The sequence below is a fragment of the Micrasema longulum genome, unplaced genomic scaffold (assembly GCF_059751315.1).
Source record: "Micrasema longulum isolate JH-2025_06_02 unplaced genomic scaffold, ASM5975131v1 h1tg000120l, whole genome shotgun sequence".
NCBI lineage: Eukaryota > Metazoa > Arthropoda > Insecta > Trichoptera > Brachycentridae > Micrasema > Micrasema longulum.
In genome coordinates this window covers 853,926-872,390 of record NW_028277326.1, presented here as the reverse complement: position 1 = coordinate 872,390, position 18,465 = coordinate 853,926, and the positions used below count along the sequence as shown (strand labels likewise).

The 18,465-nt window shown below is 32.5% G+C and overlaps 1 protein-coding gene across 1 annotated transcript in view; it reads left to right on the top strand.

Annotated features, from left to right (window-relative positions):
- LOC148284442 (neprilysin-2-like) overlaps positions 1-18,136 on the top strand; it is a 41,843-nt gene extending 23,707 nt beyond the window's left edge. Inside the window, exons 9-16 of the mRNA XM_088240047.1 lie at positions 1,212-1,396; positions 5,743-5,832; positions 8,549-8,699; positions 10,205-10,373; positions 12,688-12,806; positions 13,892-14,023; positions 14,656-14,793; positions 17,659-18,136. Of these exons, the coding sequence (XP_088096173.1) occupies positions 1,212-1,396; positions 5,743-5,832; positions 8,549-8,699; positions 10,205-10,373; positions 12,688-12,806; positions 13,892-14,023; positions 14,656-14,793; positions 17,659-17,859 (1,185 nt within the window). The 3' untranslated portion in view covers positions 17,860-18,136. The remainder of the gene's footprint in view (positions 1-1,211; positions 1,397-5,742; positions 5,833-8,548; positions 8,700-10,204; positions 10,374-12,687; positions 12,807-13,891; positions 14,024-14,655; positions 14,794-17,658) is intronic.
- The last annotated feature ends 329 nt before the right edge of the window (positions 18,137-18,465 follow it).

The window sequence follows — 18,465 nt, the reverse complement described above, 5'->3', positions numbered from 1 at the left end:
GAGTGGTTCAGAATAGCGCCCCAGTAGCTCAATCACAAATAACTATCGACGTGCTAATAAGCGACGTGGTAACAATATCTCACCATGGTTGTTCATCGTATTCGCAATCACAATGGAACATCCGTAAACACTTAATATTGATTGTCGAAATATTTACGTTTCGCGACGTATAATCCTGCTGCGCAATCACATATTTGAATTTCACCGGTGTAAATATGGAAAATATTCCAAAACTGCTATTTTTAATTATTCATTTATTATTTATTATGCTATGTATTGAATTAAGCCGGCGGTTGGTAAGCCAAATGTCAAAAAAAGCAGTCGCCATAATAATTGTGATTTAATTTTCACTTTTTTGTATTAGATACTCCTTACTATTTTGCAAACGCAATATATTGTATAATTAACTAATTACAACAGGGATGGAGAATACCTTAAATAAGGGAATATGGAAGTCTAGGCATTTACAGGGCTTATGACCTGTCATTGGCTGGTTTAAGTGGCCACTTTACACACTGCGTAACATTCACCATTTTGCCTATGTTTGAACATCCATATTTCTTCAATTCTTCCATTTGTTGATTTTAGATCAAACATAGGCAAAATGGTGAATGTTACACAGTGTGTAAAGTGGCCACTTAAACCAGCCAATGACAGGTCATAAGCCCTGTAAATTCCTAGACTTCCGTATTCCCTTATTTAAGGTATTCTCAATCCCTGTTGTAATTTGTTAATCTTAATGACTCCCGAGGGGGTGAAATCCAGTCTTTTGTCTACGAACATTTGGGTAAACTCAAATATTGTAATATTGAATAATGTTTGAAAGTAAACGCCGATTTTTCGCCAGCGAACTGTATTTATTTACGAGGAAAATAAAAAGCAAATCGACACAAGCGTTGACTAAGAGATTACAGACGCGTCGACTTATCATCGCGATAACTTAAGCATGTTCATTATTGTTCATTGTGATCGCTCAAATGTTTAGCATGTTTTTTAGCACGTTCTGATATTTGTGATTGAGCTACAGGTATCTCCGTTACTCTCGCACTTCGTAACCAAATTATGTATTTAATCAACATGAATGTGTCAAATACACATCGAAGCATAAGGTTCTTTTCTTCAGTCATCTCCGACTCCTGTAAGAGCTCCCTGCATCAACAAACAAACACCCTGCACATCTATTCACCTTATTTGATTGAATTGTTTTTCAGGCCCTTATTGCGAGTTTTCCCGAGAGAGTGCAAGCCAACTACGTGATATGGCGAGCGGTGAAGGACTCCGTATCATACACAAACGAGAAGTTGAGGCAGAAGCAACTTGTGTACAGCGGAGTGATGGCAGGAATTACAGCCAATGAGCCCAAGTGGAAAGAGTGTGTTACTACAGTCAGCAATAGGTGACTTGTATAATTTTTATTTCATGGTAAACAGCGAATATTTTGCATTTTATTTATTTATTTTATTTATAAATTTATTGCATAAAAATAATATACATACGTAATAACAGAGAATCTATATAAAACCAATTAATGTGAAATTAAAACGGAGTGTTCTCTGTTTATGATTATGGTAGTCTCCATCAAACATGGCACAGCCTGTTCTAAGATGAAGATTTTCTATCTTAGAGCGTAAGTAGTCCTATACTAATAAAAAACTAAAACTACTTAATTATAAATGCCTAGCTAATCAAATGTAAGAAATAAAAAATCATTATTATACGAATATAAAGTATATTATGTGCCTAGAATACATGTAACTTAAACATAAATAATATAGTATAATATATAATAAAACAAATATAAAGCAATGAAACACATAAAAATATAAATAATATGTGTACCAATTATATAAAGTACTATGTTTATTGATTTACATATATTTTTCAAAAAAATCTCTCGCTACACTATTTATATGTGCAATTATTTTTAATTTAAAATTTGTTTTACATTTTGAGTCTTTTACAATGATCGTTTAGAACAATGTATCAGGTTGGGGAAAAAATAATTTCATATCTCGCGCTCTTTTTTTTAAACTAAATATATCTCGTTCATTATTGATCACATTGGATTTTACAATACGGCGTTGTAAAGGTGTGAGTGTATAATACAAACGCTTCTTTGACAGTATTGCGCTTGGTCGGTTCAGTCGTGAACTATCGTGCGTCGGGTATGGAGGTCTCAAAAGAAGAAATTCGTCATAGTTTACATTTTTACTACCTGAAAGGGAAAACGCGTCGAAAGCGACCAAAAAAATTGCGATATATACAGGGCTGATACTCTTTCGGTTTGTTCCGCACAACAGTGGTTCGAGCGATTTCGTTCTGGTGTAGTGGAGGTGAATGATACACCACGCCCTGGCAGGCCTGTCGTTGAAAATGTCGATATAATCATGAAAAATATCAAGATAGACCGACATGTTTGCAGTCGTAGCATCGTCCAAGATCTGAATATCGATGAACATTTTGCAGAAGGCTGGAGTAAAAAAAAGCTCGATATTTGGGTGCCACACGAGCTGACGCAAAAAAAACTCATGGACTGAATCTCCATGTGCGAATCGCTGCTGAATCGCAACATAATCGACCTATTTCTGAAGCGGATGGTGACTGGTGATGAAAAGTGGGTTACTTTGTCAAGCGACAGAGATCGTGGTCGGAAGCCAACGAAGTGGACCAGACCGTGGCCAAGTCAGGACTGACGGCCAGGAAGGTGTTGCTGTGTGTTAGGTGGGATTAACAGGGAGCACTCTACTATGAGCTGCTCCCCTATGGCCAAACGCTCAATTCTGCCCTCTACTGTGAACAATTTGACCGTTTGAAGCTGGCGATCGAACAGAAGCGGCCAGCATTGTTAAATAGGAGAGGAATTGTGTTTCATCAGGACAACGCCAGGCCGCACAAATCTTTGATGACGCGCCAGAAGCTCTGGGAGCTCGGATTGGAAGTTTTTATGCATCCACCCTATAGTCCGGCTTTTGCACCAAGTGACTACCACCTATTCCTGTCTATAGCCAACGCGCTTGGAGGTACACATTTGACCTCAATAGAGACATGTAAAAATTGGTTGTCAGAGTTTTATGCCAATAGGGACAAGGGCTTCTACGAGAAGGGCATTATGAAGTAGAATTCTCGTTGACAACAAGTTATTGAATAGAACGGCGTACATTTGATCTAAATCGGATGATTGTCACACTCTTTATAAAGCATTGAAATATAGCGAAAAATACGAAATAACGTTTTCCCCAACCTATTATTTGAACCTTTTTGAAAACGCGACCCCTAAAGAAGGAAAAATTTGTTGGACCCCAAGGACCTTCATTTTATTATACTATTGAGTGACGATATACAAAAACGGAATCAAAATTATATCTGCTCATATCAGTAATACCAACTTAATCGTTTTTTTTAATTTTAAGCTAAAATGAGTCAAAAGTTACATATTGACGATTATAGTGCAATATGTCGCAACCCACAAAAATACGAAAATGACCTAAGTATGCAGAAGTGCTTATAGATGTATTCTTTATGTACTGGCAAAATGTCGTTGCCCACAAAAAAAATATTTAACTTAAAATAAAATTTTCATGTGTTCCAAAAATTAAGATACGATATGTCCAATCCCTCTTTAAAACAATATGTTTTAAAGTCGGTAATGGTAAATACTTTTATTTCGTGGATTATTAAAACAATGCTAAACAATAATAACAATAATTAACCCTTTTAAACCTGAATAAATTCCTCCGGATATAAAATTTATTTTGTAATCTGTATAAATTATTTAATAATTATAGTATTGTATAATTTTTTTTAACTTTTGTACTTTATAAAATATTTAAAGTTTATTTTTATTGATTTATTTATTATATATACGGCCTAAGCCAATTACAACAGTTACGTGAAGAAACATAAATGCAAGAAACTGAACAAAAAAAACATAAAACTATTTAGCAAAGACAAACAAGGGCAAAACAATAATTCTCAACAATATATTCAAAAAAACGAATGACTAATAAAATGTGGATATTAAACTGATAATTAATCATGTGACATCCGTTAGTGTCTTCCAGTGTATGTTTATTTAGGTCAAAAATATAAAAATCAATGTTTTCTTTTCCAGGTAAACTTTTTATTTGTTTTCGTATTTATTCCTCATTAAATTATCTAAGTTTAATTTTATAATTTTTACTTTACGTCTATTTTTGGTTTTTCCTATTTATTATTTTCCAATTATTCATATTTAAAAAAACCCTGGATGAAACTTTAATTTTTTAAATGTTTTTGATGGATGCATTTACACCGTAAATTCCATTATTTAGTATACCCACGCACAGGCCATGCCTCCGTGGGATGTTTTTGATTTTGTAAATAAAGTGATATATTATGGCCTCGTAGTGCAGTGGTCAGCGCGTTTGCTTACCATGCAAGAGGTTTCGGGTTCGATTCTCGATATGGTTGACATTGTATATTTATTTGAAAAGATGTCTTTACACTAGTGTATTTTATAGTCCCTGGACTTGTACCTGAAGCGTAAGACTGATAATTATTTTTATTTTTATTTTTTTATTATTTAAATTTCATTGATAAACCCTTACGGGTTACATACATTTAACAAAATATTTTCACTTTTAAAATTCACATTCTACTGTTAATAATCATATTTTTAACATCTTTTGTAAAGGTTGTCTGAGTCTTTTGTTTAGTTTTGTCTGGTAGTTTATTGTATAATTTCAGTCCATGGTTTATTAGTCTCGAATGTCCTTTTCTCGTTTTAAAACTCACCTTCATGTAACAAAAATGATCAAGATACACTGCGATTGATGTACCAATACAGTGCCCTATGCACCATTGAGTGCGGATAGGGAATGATGATATTATGAAATAAAAATTAAAATAAGAATAAAAAATAAATCAAATTACATTAATTTCAGTGAATTATATACTATATTGATTCTAGTCATCATTTGAAAAGATGACAAGAACTCGTTTCAAAACAAACAAACCTGCCAGACATCAGCTTCTAAAAAAATTAGCTTTTCTGTATAATATTTAGTGTTTGTCCAAATTTTTGTAGACAAGGACTGGATTCAACTCTCTAGGGAGCTGTTAATATTAACAAGATGAAGAACATTTTAGAGAAGGTAATATAGGAGTCTAGGCATCTACAGGGCTTACGACATGTCATTGGCTGGATTAAGTGGCTAGTTTACACACTGTGTAACATTGACCATTTTGCCCATATTGCCTAGACTTCTATATTGCCTTCTATAAAATGTTCTTCATCTCTGTTGTAATATGTTTTCTGTATAATGCCGACTACTTAAAAATAGAGACGTACTTAGAAGTACCAGTAATTGAAAAATAAACACGCCGCTTTTTAATTTTGGTAGGTACTGGAGTAAATAAATCTTATACATCTCGTATATTTGAATGATATCCCGGGTTGAAAGAATTAAATCAGAGTTATTAACTAATTATGATAAGAGATAAAACGTTTTTACTCTCTCCTGTAAAATAAGGTAAATGAGCGTTGCGACATATTGCACTATAGCGGTCGATTTACGTAATAAACTTTCTATGGATCTTGTATTATTATTTATTCAAATTTCTTTTTGAAAACCGTTTTTTGATTCTAATGTTCTGTTCTTATATTTCGAAAAATAATTAAATTGTATAATTGAAAACTATTTCGCGGGTATCCTTGTTATCCAGTTATATTATGGTGACAGTAATATCATATCGTGTTGTTAGTCTAGGAATTGCAATTGGTTCTATGTACGTGAGGAAGCATTTTGATGAGGACTCTAAGAAGACTGCTCTAGAAATGGTCAAAAATATCAGGTAAATAATTCATTTATTGTGTATGCAGTTAATTGGTAGAATTCTATATTAAAATTTATTAAGGTATCTAAAACCAAATACTTCTATTGGATTAAATTTTCCATTTATTTTTAAATACATACATGAGTGTATAATGTGACACGTTTCGTCTTGTTAGAACATTATCAAACTTATTTAAAGTTTTTCTTATACAATAATAATATTTGTAGTTTAATGATATTTTATTTTTATTTTATTTCATTGGAAAGCAAACAGACATTTATAAGATACAATTATACTAAAAATACATATCATTAAGTCCAATAATTCTTCCACATAATATTGCTATTGTAAATGTATAATAAAAATTATTCATAACATAAAATAACTATTCATACAAAACTTATAATATTACTAAAAATGTAAATGTAATACATATTATTAAAAATATGTATATTTTTTAATATTGGTCACACAGTTGCTCATTATAATATATAATACAACTATAGTTGACTATACTGTGTACATTTATTATGTGCCTACATACAGAACTGCTCATAATTTTGTGAGTTCCCTGACATTTCATGATCAGATCGAAACAGTTTGTAGTAGTTCATTGAAGATGTTAGGATTCGTCTTGCGTACTGCTAGGATTTTTGGTAGTACACAAGTACTGAGAATTCTTTATAACTCGTTGGTGCGAAGTAGACTCGAGAGTGGCTCGATGATTTGGGGACCGTGTGAGTTGAAGTACTCTCTTATGGTGGAGAGGGTCAGAAGAAATTTCTTCGGTTTCTCTACATGAGGGAGTGCGGATATTATCCATGGCTTTATCCCACTGAGTTTCTCCAGGGTATGCTTGGTTACAGCAGTTTGAAGACTAGAAGGAATGTGTATTTAACAACGCACTTCTTTCGATTGTTGCGCGGTATTATTGACAACCCTGAAATTATGCGGAGCATTAGCTTTTATGTTCCTGATAATTACCTTAGACAGCGTCAACATAGACTGTTTCACATTCCAATATACAGGACCAACCTGCCAATGGTTATGCCTGTTGGAAGGGCTATCTCTATGTTGAACAATATCACTTTGGACATTGACATTTTTCACGTCTCTGAGGGAGTTTTTCGTTACAAGATTCTCTTACTTTTTTAACATATTATTCTTTGGATATTATGTATACTAATGTGTTTTTTTTACATATACCTAATTTTACCTAATTATTTATATATGTATGAATTAAGATATTTTATTTTGTAATGTACATATATATGAATAAATAAATAAATGATTAAATGATTAAATGATTAATAACCTGCATAATATAGGCTGCGGATTCAAGGCGCAACATCATAACGTTTTTTTTTTTAGAAATTTTTATTTTTTAAGGAAGTTAAAGATATGTTATTAATATCAATACGATTTGATTTCTGATTACAAATATTACAATTTCTATTTACAAATTAATTTTGAAAATTTCATTTAGAAATTTTAAAAAGAGATTGGTGTCTGGTCTGCGTTACTGGAACTCCAAAATTAATAAGTGATAGATCTTAGGGCAATCTATCAGCTTATTCAAAGTTTTATACATAAAAATGGCGTCAGCCTATAGAGTGTCAGATATAGGTGCACAATGGTGCTAATAGTTTATGAGAGTATTTAGTACTGTAGTAAGTATTGAGCATTTCTGTATAAATCAATATAAATGAAGTAATCGAAAATCAATAAGGGTATACTGAGTACATTTTGGGTTTATACAATGTATTATAAACTCTTGTATATATTAAAAAATAAAAGTAGAATCCAATGAACGTATTTTATTTTAAATTTTCAATAATTTATTGACTAAAATTTCATTAACCTTTGACAATGTCGTTTTATATTTTTTAAAACAATACATAATTTCTAAGATTTCACGGCCGTTCAGATGCACAATGCGTTTTCTCTGAGTTATTCTGTCGTGCGCCATTTGCACTATTTTCCTTTAGCTTTTGGATCGCATTATCAGGGTTGATATTATTTGCGTTAGAGCTATCGCCGCATAACTTTTCCAATTCTGAATAGGTTGATCGCGGTGTAAAAATATAAATATATTAGAATTAATTTTTAACCTTGTGTACTTGAATTTTTTATTTGAACTGAGAGGCACCAGGATGATAAAGCAGCAATGTAATAGATGTCTGAGAGATGCATTTAATATAAAAATGTAGACGATATAAGTATCGATTCAAGACTAGGTAACATTTAAACAAAATATTTCCGTATTACAACAGATGTGAAGAACATTTTAGAGAAGGAAATATATAAGTCTAAGTATCTACAGAGCTTATGACCTGTCATTGTCTGGTTAAAGCGGCTACTTTACACACTATGTAACAATCACCATTCCGCCCATATTTGTGGTCCTAGATACGCTATTTTTATATGTACAATTACTATCAAAATAATAATGATTTTATATTAAAAGCTCTGTACAGATTGAAATTATCTGATTTGGTTCAAAGGTTATGATGTTTTAAAAATCGCACAATCACAAAATCTGTTACAACAAATTTGAAAATATGAGTTTTTTTTTTTAAAAATTAGAAGAATTTTTGAAAATGTTTACCATGCGGAATGTTCCTCTAAAGTTTCGCGGTCTAGCTTTGAAACACCGTGTTTATAGGATATTAAGATATTTTTAAGCATAAATTTCTACTCAAATTACTTGTAAGGGTTTTTCTTAATTTTTAAGAACCGAGTTCCGAAGCAATTTGGAGAAAATAGACTGGATGGATGAAGGTACCAGGGCCGCTGCACTGGAGAAAGCTGACAACATGGCCGCCCATATTGCGTACCCTCAAGAACTGGTCGACAACAATAAAATCACAGAATACTACGAAGGAGTAAGAATTTATTATTTATTATTATTTATAAGTCATACAACACAAAGTATTTTACAAGTATAATACGTTGAATTACATTCCCAGGAGTTACAACAACTCAATTCGGGACATAAATAATATTATCATTTAGAAAATAACACATATTGAGAACAACAAAGAAACAAAGCAAATTTAGCACCTTTAGAACTAAATATAGCACACTAATATGTACACCAACAACAAAGAAACAAAGCAAGTTTAGCACCTTTAGAACTAAATATAGCACACTAATATGATTTATACCGTATTCAATTTGTTCATAACATCTTAAGAACTAATGAAAACCTCACCATGGGCTATCTCTTCGTTCTAGTAACGGGAGAACCCTTTCAATACCCATTACCGCTCTTTTTTTTCCTCCTCTTTCACAGTAGTAGCTGATCAATTTTGTAATAATCTTAATAAACGTTTACCTGTATTTGCATATAGTTGATAAATAAGTGTCATATGTCAAAATAGGACTTACAAATTGCTGCCTTTTTGCTAATGATGGCAGTATGATGGGTAGTAGATAGGAACTCACTAATAAGGAAATATCACCTAAGATAAATGAAATAAAAGTACATGAAATAGATTTAGAATAATTCATCGTATTTTCAAAATCAATGTGGATATTGTGGAGAAATGTTTTAATATATATACTTTTATTTTTTTAAATACGTCACTAGATAAACGCGACATGTTTGGCCTTGATAGTTGTGACGTTAAGATTCGTGACAATGTTCTAAACAAATTTAAATGGTCAGGAACAAATAAACATGAATCGTGACGTATTAATAGAATGACCGTTTTTGCGGGAATTCAAACTTACAAATTTAAAAAAATATTTTTTATGCTACATAAAAGTAATAAAAAAAAAATTATTAGTGGACTATTTCATAGATCTTTTTTACTTTAAAAATGCGAAAAAAAATATTTTCACAATTTGTCAATAAATGCTTACCTTTAGTTATAAGGTATCAATTTAACAAATTACAACAGAGATAGAGAAAAATTTAGAAAACGGAAAAGGGAAGGGTCATTGGCTGGTTTAAGTGGCTACTTTACGCACTGTGTAACATTCACCATTCTGCCTATATTTAAACATTTACATTTCCTCAACTCTTCCATCTGTTGACTTTTGTGAAGTAAAAGAGCTGAAACCATGTGGATGAGATTCATCCGGCTGAACCAATTCACCCACTAGGCAACGCCTGAAAACAAATATTCCAATTTTTATACTTCTTCTTCTAGCAGTAAGTTAGTTCAACAATATTTCGAGCATGTCCCAATGTTTGCAGACACGCTGGACTTCCTCCCCGGGGAGTTATTTAGATCTACATTTGTGGACACAACCAGCCAATGACATGCCATAAGCCCTGTTAATGCCTAGACCTCCATGTTACCTTCTCAAAAATGTTTCCCCCTCTCTTGTAACAATTGTTTATTTTTTACTGTGTTCGCTAATGAAATTTGTCATGTTTCAGTTAGAATTAGGACCAAATCAGTACCTGAGATCTGTATTAAACTATACAAAGTTCCTGATGGATTATAGTGCAAAGCGTTTAAGGGAGCCTGTCAATAGAACCGAATGGAGTACCCACGGGCAACCCGCTGTGGTCAACGCTTTCTATTCATCTATAGAAAACAGCATACGTAAATACCACTTCTATACCCTTGACGTATAATAAATAGACACGTTATTCACATATTTACACCGGGTTTTTAAGAACACGCGCGGTCCATCTTTTCTTCATGCAAACGTACTCCCATATTGTCTCCGTGGATATAATATAGTAGTATAATCCACGATATTATCTATGGCTTTATCCCACTGAGTTCCTCCAGGGTATGCTCGGTAACAGCAGTTTGAAGACTAGAAGGAATGTGTATTTAACTACGCACTTCTTTCGATTGTTGCGCGGTATAATTGACAACCCTGAAATTATGCGGAGCATTGGCTTTTATGTTCCGGATAATTACCTTAGACAGCGTCAGCATAGACTGTTTCACATTGCAATATACAGGACCAACCAACAATGGTTATGCTTGTTGGAAGGGCTATCTCTAGGTTGAACAATATTACTTTGGACATTGACATTTTTCACGTCTCTCAGGGAGTTTTTCTTTACAAGATTCTCTTACATTTTTAACATATTATTCTCTGAATATTATGTATAATTGTGTTTTTTTTATATTTACCTAATTTCACGTAATTATTTTAATTATTTCTATATGTATAAATTAAGATATTCCATTTTGTAATGTACATATATATATTAATAAATAAAATTGAAAAATATTTTTCAATTCAATACTCTCCTGTCTAGTTTCGAAAGTATTCATCTCAAATTACCACCCTTTTAAGGAAAAAAAGACTTGATTCATTAGCTACACGTGTAGTATTTAGTAAACATGCATACCAAACAAACAAACCATCACGCCGTTTCCTCGTAGGGGTAGGCAGAGAGGATAGAACGCCATACCACACTATCTTTGCATACAGACCTCGCTTTCTCTACATTTACCGTTTATTCACTTATATATGTATTCTAAATAAGTATTTTTCTAACTTCTTCTAATTTTATGATTATTTTAATACAACTTATACCCAAAAATGTACTCCTGTTCTCAACTGCAATACAAGTATGTGTTATTATGTATCCTCATATATTTTCTACTAATATGTAATGATTTTTAAATTTTAGTTTATTTAATTTTTTTTTCTTTCTCTTCTTAATTCATTTTTATTTTTGCTCCTTTCTTTGTGTAACATGCATTACTGTCTTCATATTTAAAAATGCACTTCTGTTCTTTCCACTTTTATACTAATATGTAAAGATGATATTTTTGATATTTTTCTTTTTCTTCTAAAAATAATTTATATATTTTTTGCTACTTCTTTGTAAAATACATGTCTTTCTTCATTTGTATATGTGTATGTAAAACATGTAAAAGCCTAAAAGGCGTTTAAATAAATGAATAGAATAAATTCATACATCTTCTCATGCACGCACGCCGATTATACCTACTTTTGACATGTCCATCTTCAAGTATTTGATGAACTTGATCGTGCCATGTATTTTTTGGTCTTCCTCGTTTTCTGCATCCATCAACATTCGCATCGTAGATCCTTTTAGCCGTTATTTCGCTGTCCATTCGCTCTATATGTCAAAACCAACGCAGCGCCCCTTTCTTGATTCTGTAGATTATGCATGTCTCAGCCTTACACAGTTCACGGATTTCGACGTTTGTGCACCTATCATACATCGTTTTACTACCTATTCGCCTGAGGGATCGCATTTCGACAGCATTTAACCTACTTTAATCATCATTTTTCCAATTCCATACTTCACTCCCATACAATTAGAGTTAGCACTAGAACTCCATTGTGAACTGCTAGGTTTAGCCTCCTGCAATAAACATTTGTTTGCCAAAGTAGATTTCAGTGCACCGTTCACGATGTTCCAAGCACTCACCTTCCTTTCAATATCTCTCTCGGTCTTTCCATCCCTAGTAAACATATTTCCTAGATACACAAATTCTTCTACCTGACTCAGAATATATCCGTTTACACTGATCTCACATTTAGTTATATTTTCATCCTTTTAAAAACCATCACTTTCGATTTATCAACATTCATAAGCAAACCGCTTTTCTTGCATACATCGTAGACTTTTGTTACCAAGAATTGCAGGTCTTCTTTGCTGCTAGCAAGAAGCACGGCATCATCCGCATACAGAAGACAGTTAACAGTTATACCACTCATCACATGCATAAAATAGTAAATAATTAATTTGTTACGTAAACCTTGAAGAAGAAGCTTGTTTGCTTTGAACTTTTCGGTGGAAAAAAAAACTAAAAATGGTTGTTTACTAATAAAGTGATTTTATTTATTTAATTATAATGAATAACCACAAAATTTGTGCTACAAATATAACATGTTTAGTTTATAATTATTTAATTACAGAATTTCCTGCTGGAGTTTTACAAGGAGATTTCTTTTCTTCCCAACGACCTCGATATTTAAACTACGGAGCCATTGGGTTCATCATTGCTCATGAAGTTATCCATGGATTTGATGATCAAGTAAAACAATAATTATGCATTACCAACATTAAATATTAATAAGAAACCTGCTTTGTTTTTTGGTTTAACAATATAACTTTTATAATTGTATTAAATTTGGGATATATGTTATATACATCATATGTTATATACATTATATGTAATATATTTATATAATGTATATAACATTCTATATTAAATATGGTACTTGGAGCCGTTTATGTGTTACCTTAAAACGAGAGTATTATTTTTAGAGGTGGAGGCTTTTTTTTCTTTATAACACAAAGTATTTTACAAGTATAATACGTTGAATTACATTCCCTGGAGTTACCACAACTCAATTCGAGACATAAATAATATTAACATTTAGAAAGTAACACATTTTGAGAACAACAAAGAAACAAAGCAAGTTTAGCACCTTTATAACTAAATATAGCACAACAATATATACGCCAAAAACCTTTTTTTACACAAGCAGAATAAATATATAAAAAAACGCTTTTAAGAATAAAAAAAGTAGTGAATCTATTAGTAAGGGAGATAAGGTCATTAACATCACATGCCATGCAGATGATGCTGCCATTGTGATGATGAGAACATGTCCACCTCAGTAAGTAAACATCTGGATGCCTAAGAAATGTCGTATAGTACAATGAACACATAATTATTGGAAACATAATAATGGTTAGAACCTACTATACAATATACAAGCTCCCGAAGACACTGTAACCTGTAGAGATATGTTGTAAAGGATCCTCGTGAGTGGTTCTCGCCCTCCAAACCAAGGTCTTTAAAGAGCCCGGTTACTATGTGATAGGCGAGAGTTCTCATTTTGCTTAATCTTCCCATTTAAACCAGTGGTCCCCCGAGAATCAGATTTATTTTATGATGCAAAGCATCACATTCACTCAGAATGCGTACAGGTGTTTCCTCATCTGCACTACAGAACTAACATCAAATATGTTTTTCACTTTATTTTCTAAATTGCAAGATTTTGAAATAACGGCTTGAAGATAACGAATGCGTATGATTATCTTACTTTTCGTGCGTTTGACCCGAGTAAACGTTTATAATTTCTGCTTGTGTTGAAATTTGTTTCATTTCAGGGTAGTCAATTCGACGAGGAAGGTAATCTTTTCAACTGGTGGGCGGAGGATACCAAAGCGCGCTATTTGGAGAAAGCCCAATGTATAATCGATCAGTATTCAAACTACACGGCTAAGGAGGTCGGACTCAATGTGAGATAAAAATATTATTTATTTTTTAATTACAACAGACCATTATATAACGTAAAATAGTAACATATCCCAAAATCCATGGGACCAAAAGCCCGAGTTTGAGTTAGAAACTAATAAAAATTATAACATACATATCTGGACAGCACACAGCAGTATAAAGCACACACAGTGTGATTTATACTGCTAAATAGAATAACTAAATATGTTTTTAGAATGGTAACTTTCTAACCCCTAGATACTCTTCTTTGTTAATTGGACAGAATCTAGCGAAATTATTTTCACATCTAGGCGTTCATTTTATTAAAGTGACAGTTATGTCGGAGTTTAATTCGACTTCGAAATTTACTTATTTCTCTCTCATATTTTAAGACTTTTTTTTTAAAAAGTTCCAAACTCAAAACGCTTAAAATTTTTCATAAATCATAATTAAAAGTAAAACTGCTCGGTGGACCAAAATTTATGACACTTTCAATTTGTAGATAAACATATCGAGAGGTTCTAGACCCGTCGGTATAAACCGATATACTTAAATTAAAACATGATGGTGGGGGTATCGGTAGTGTACCTTTATAGTCGGTCGGATTAATGTCATGTGGATTAATGAATAAATATATTTTTTTTTTAATTTTCAGCTTAATGGTATAAATACGCAAGGAGAGAATATTGCTGACAATGGTGGTCTAAAGGAGGTTTACTTTGCTTACCTAAAGTGGGTTAAACGGAATGGCGAGGAGCCATCATTACCTGGTCTGCCATTCTCTCCCAAACAGGTCTGTATGACTTAGGTTAGGTTAAATGAAGTTAAAGTGGCATTTACACGAGAGCAGGACGATGTTGTGCTGTCCCAGCATCGGACCTATTGTCCCAGCATCGGACCTATTGTCCCAGTCTAAACAGAAATTCGGAGGACAGGACAATTGACCGAGATTGATTGCTTGATTGAGATGATTGGTTATCTAGCTTTCATATATTTTTTAAAATACCTAAATTTTGTAAATGGGGTCTAGAATTCCAATCATTTATGCGCTTAATAGCTGCAAGACGTGTTGTAATTATATTCCTTTTTACTATCATTTTTAAATATCATTAATACACTAAATTTATTTGTCAATTTTTAAAATGCGTAAATATGGGGCTAAATTTCTAACTGTCTATGCGCTATGTAGCTGCAAGACGTCCTGTAATCTAGCTTCTATCTGTTATAATTTTTAATTGATCTTAGTTGAAAACTAGGAACTAGTCCATGCGCTCTGTAGCTGCAAGACGTGCTGGGATATTTATTAATTGTACAGCGCCCTTGAGGTGATTTTCACAAAAATGGCGCTATATAAATTATCCAACTATATATATATATATATATTTATATATATTATCCTAGAGATAGACAAGCAGACTATCTCCGCAGAACAATAGACAACATTGACCTCCAGACAGTAGGACAATCCCCACTTGCCAAAAATGTCGGCCAAAAAATGCCCTTTTACAATTTATTTCATTCTTCAATAATTCCAATATTATTCATCTTGAATAACATCAACAAATAATAATTGCCCAAAAAGCTTTAATAAAAATTATCTTAAGAGTCCCTATCAGAACTAGCTCCCTCGGTATATTTAAAAATCTTATTGTAAAATCTATAAAACAACTTTATGTAAAAGCTCTGTTACTATACGCACATAAAAATTATTCTCTACCTTCCGTTACAAATACAAGAATTACTAGATACTCCACCCTGATGATGCAAAAAAATATAATTAATACAACCTTCGGTCAAAGAGGATTGACCTACTACTCGGTTAAAGTGTACAATCTACTTCCATTATCCATAAAGACAATTGGTAAATACTCTCAATATAAAATTGCTATTAAAAAATGGATAGTGAAGGTGGGTTGCGCACGGATCGATGAGTGGATCAAGCCAAATAGGTAAAATGTGTGTACTGTTTATGAAATTTGTTATATCGGTCTATATAAATTAGTTATGTTGTTTATGATTATTTTAGTTTACAGGTTTATTATGTTAATGATAATTAGGTTGGTTAGATTAATTACGTATTTTTATTATTATTATTATGTTAACTTTGTTAAATAACTAATTAAGGCATGTTTCATATTTTGTAAAATGTTTCCCTCGGCACGGGACACCCCAGTGAGAGAACATTATTCTGTATAAAAAATAGAATACAAACAATATAAAAGTATAAATAAATAAAATACAAAAGAAATAACACTTTTTGCGAACTTGCTCGTAACGCGCGTCATCGTGTATTCATTTTTGCAGCGTTCTTCGTGTGAATTATGGTAGAATTTTCCCATTGTCTTGTCCTATGCGTTTGATGCTGTTTACGGAGCTGGAACAGGGCCTTAACTACAATAAGAAGTTAACATTTATCTTCAAAGTAAAATTAAGTTTACTGTATGAAAAGCAGAATATGCATACAATTTTATCTTCTCAACATGTTAAATTATAGGTTACTGACGAAGATACTTTAAATGTTCGGGCAAATATACTCATTTTCGTACAAAAATATCGATTTTTCTTTATGGACAGTCGTAGATAACTCTGTTGACTTCCCATTGTAATCGAGGCCTAGGACAATATTGTCCTGTCTTTTGTATTGTCCTTGAGAGAACCCAGCATTAGTAAGGATACAAAATGTGTTATCGGATACGCTCTTTAGTAGATGACATTTTTGCACATACAATCAGTGCACGTGAGTGTTAGCTAATAAAAACATGTGTCCTATAAGCACATTTGTTTTATATTTTTGTGTAAATAATATGGTGAAGCATAGTATTCTTCACAATAGGGAAATATCACATACTGCGAATACCGATTAAAATATATGAAATGGATTGAGAATAATTAATTGTATTTTCATAATCAATATAAATATTGTGAAGAAGTATTTTCATACTTAAATGTAAATGTAATATCGGGTTGTGGTCCCGTGGCTAGTGTATCGGACTCACGGATCAAAGGTCTGTGGTTCGAATCCCACTCTACCCCTACTTGATTTCCATTTTTTAATAGTGAGTTATTTACAACTCGTTGAAAATGGCCACCAAAATTTTAAAATTTGGGTAAATTATAAGAACGCTAATATTTCTTTAAAAAAAATACGTTCGTAGAAAAACGTGAAGTGTTTGGCCTTGGTTGGTGAGACGTCAAGATTTGTGATAATGTTTGTTTTTTTGTAAAAAAAGAAATATTTGCGTACTTATAATTTACGCAAATATTTAATTTTGAGGGCCATTTTCAATGAGTTGTAAATAACTCACTATTAGAAAACGGGAATCAAGTTGGGGTAGAGTGAGATTCGAATCACGGACCTTTGATCCGCGAGTCCGAGACATTAGCCACGGGATTATGTTCTAAACCAAAGGCCAGGAAGAAATAAACATGAATCGTGACGTATAAGAGGCGTGGCCGAAGGAATGACCGTTTTTGCAGGAATTCAAAATTACAAATTTAAAAATATCTTTTATGCTTCTAAAAATTTGCAAAAAAATATTTTTTTGCCGGACAATATTTCATTGCTTTAAAAATGTAATAAAAAAAGTTATATTTCCATATTCTTCTCTTTTGCATGTTTTCTGGAATAAACTTATAAAATATATTTATTTATTTTTAGTTATTTTGGCTCAGTGCGGCCAACATCTGGTGCTCTGTCCATCGGCCCGAAGCCCTCAAGACGCATATTACTCTAGGAGTACACTCACCTGGAAGGTTCAGGGTTCTGGGACCAATGTCCAATATGCAGCAATTCTCTGAAGACTTCCACTGTTCGCCCAACGCCAAAATGAACCCTACACACAAGTGCACAGTTTGGTAGATTACCACACAAATACACTAGATTTGGCTGTATTACAGAGCCAGTTCCACCAAACAATTATGATTTTTATGTTTAGAATCCAATTGCACCAAAACAAGCTAAGCTCAATAAAGTTTAAAGATACACTGAAATTGATAAAATAAGTTGCAAAACGATACAATTATAAATCTTCAAACTTTATGGAACTAACCTTTTTTGGTGCAACTGCACCTTAGTTAAAATGGCCAAAATTGGTTGCTTTATCTTACCTTTTTAATACAGTACAGTTTTTTGTGCATTTTGACATTTATATTCACATATTCACGTGTCATTTTTTTAACCTAACTGTTTTTGGTCCACTGGTTTTCATAAACCTAACTGTTTGGAAAATTGATCTGATTTTGAATCAGAATATAAAAACTGGACGGAAAAAACATGCTTAGACAATTCATTTTTTTTTTTCTTTTTTCTTTTACTTTTTCTATTGAATTATCACTTTCTTCCGTCTGATCCAAAGCTTTTTGACCACTTCGTCGATGACTGATAACGTTTATTAAATTTTTGGATAACATAACAAAAATTTACAGTGGCATACTAATTCTTATTCTTAGTGGTGAGGATCAGTGC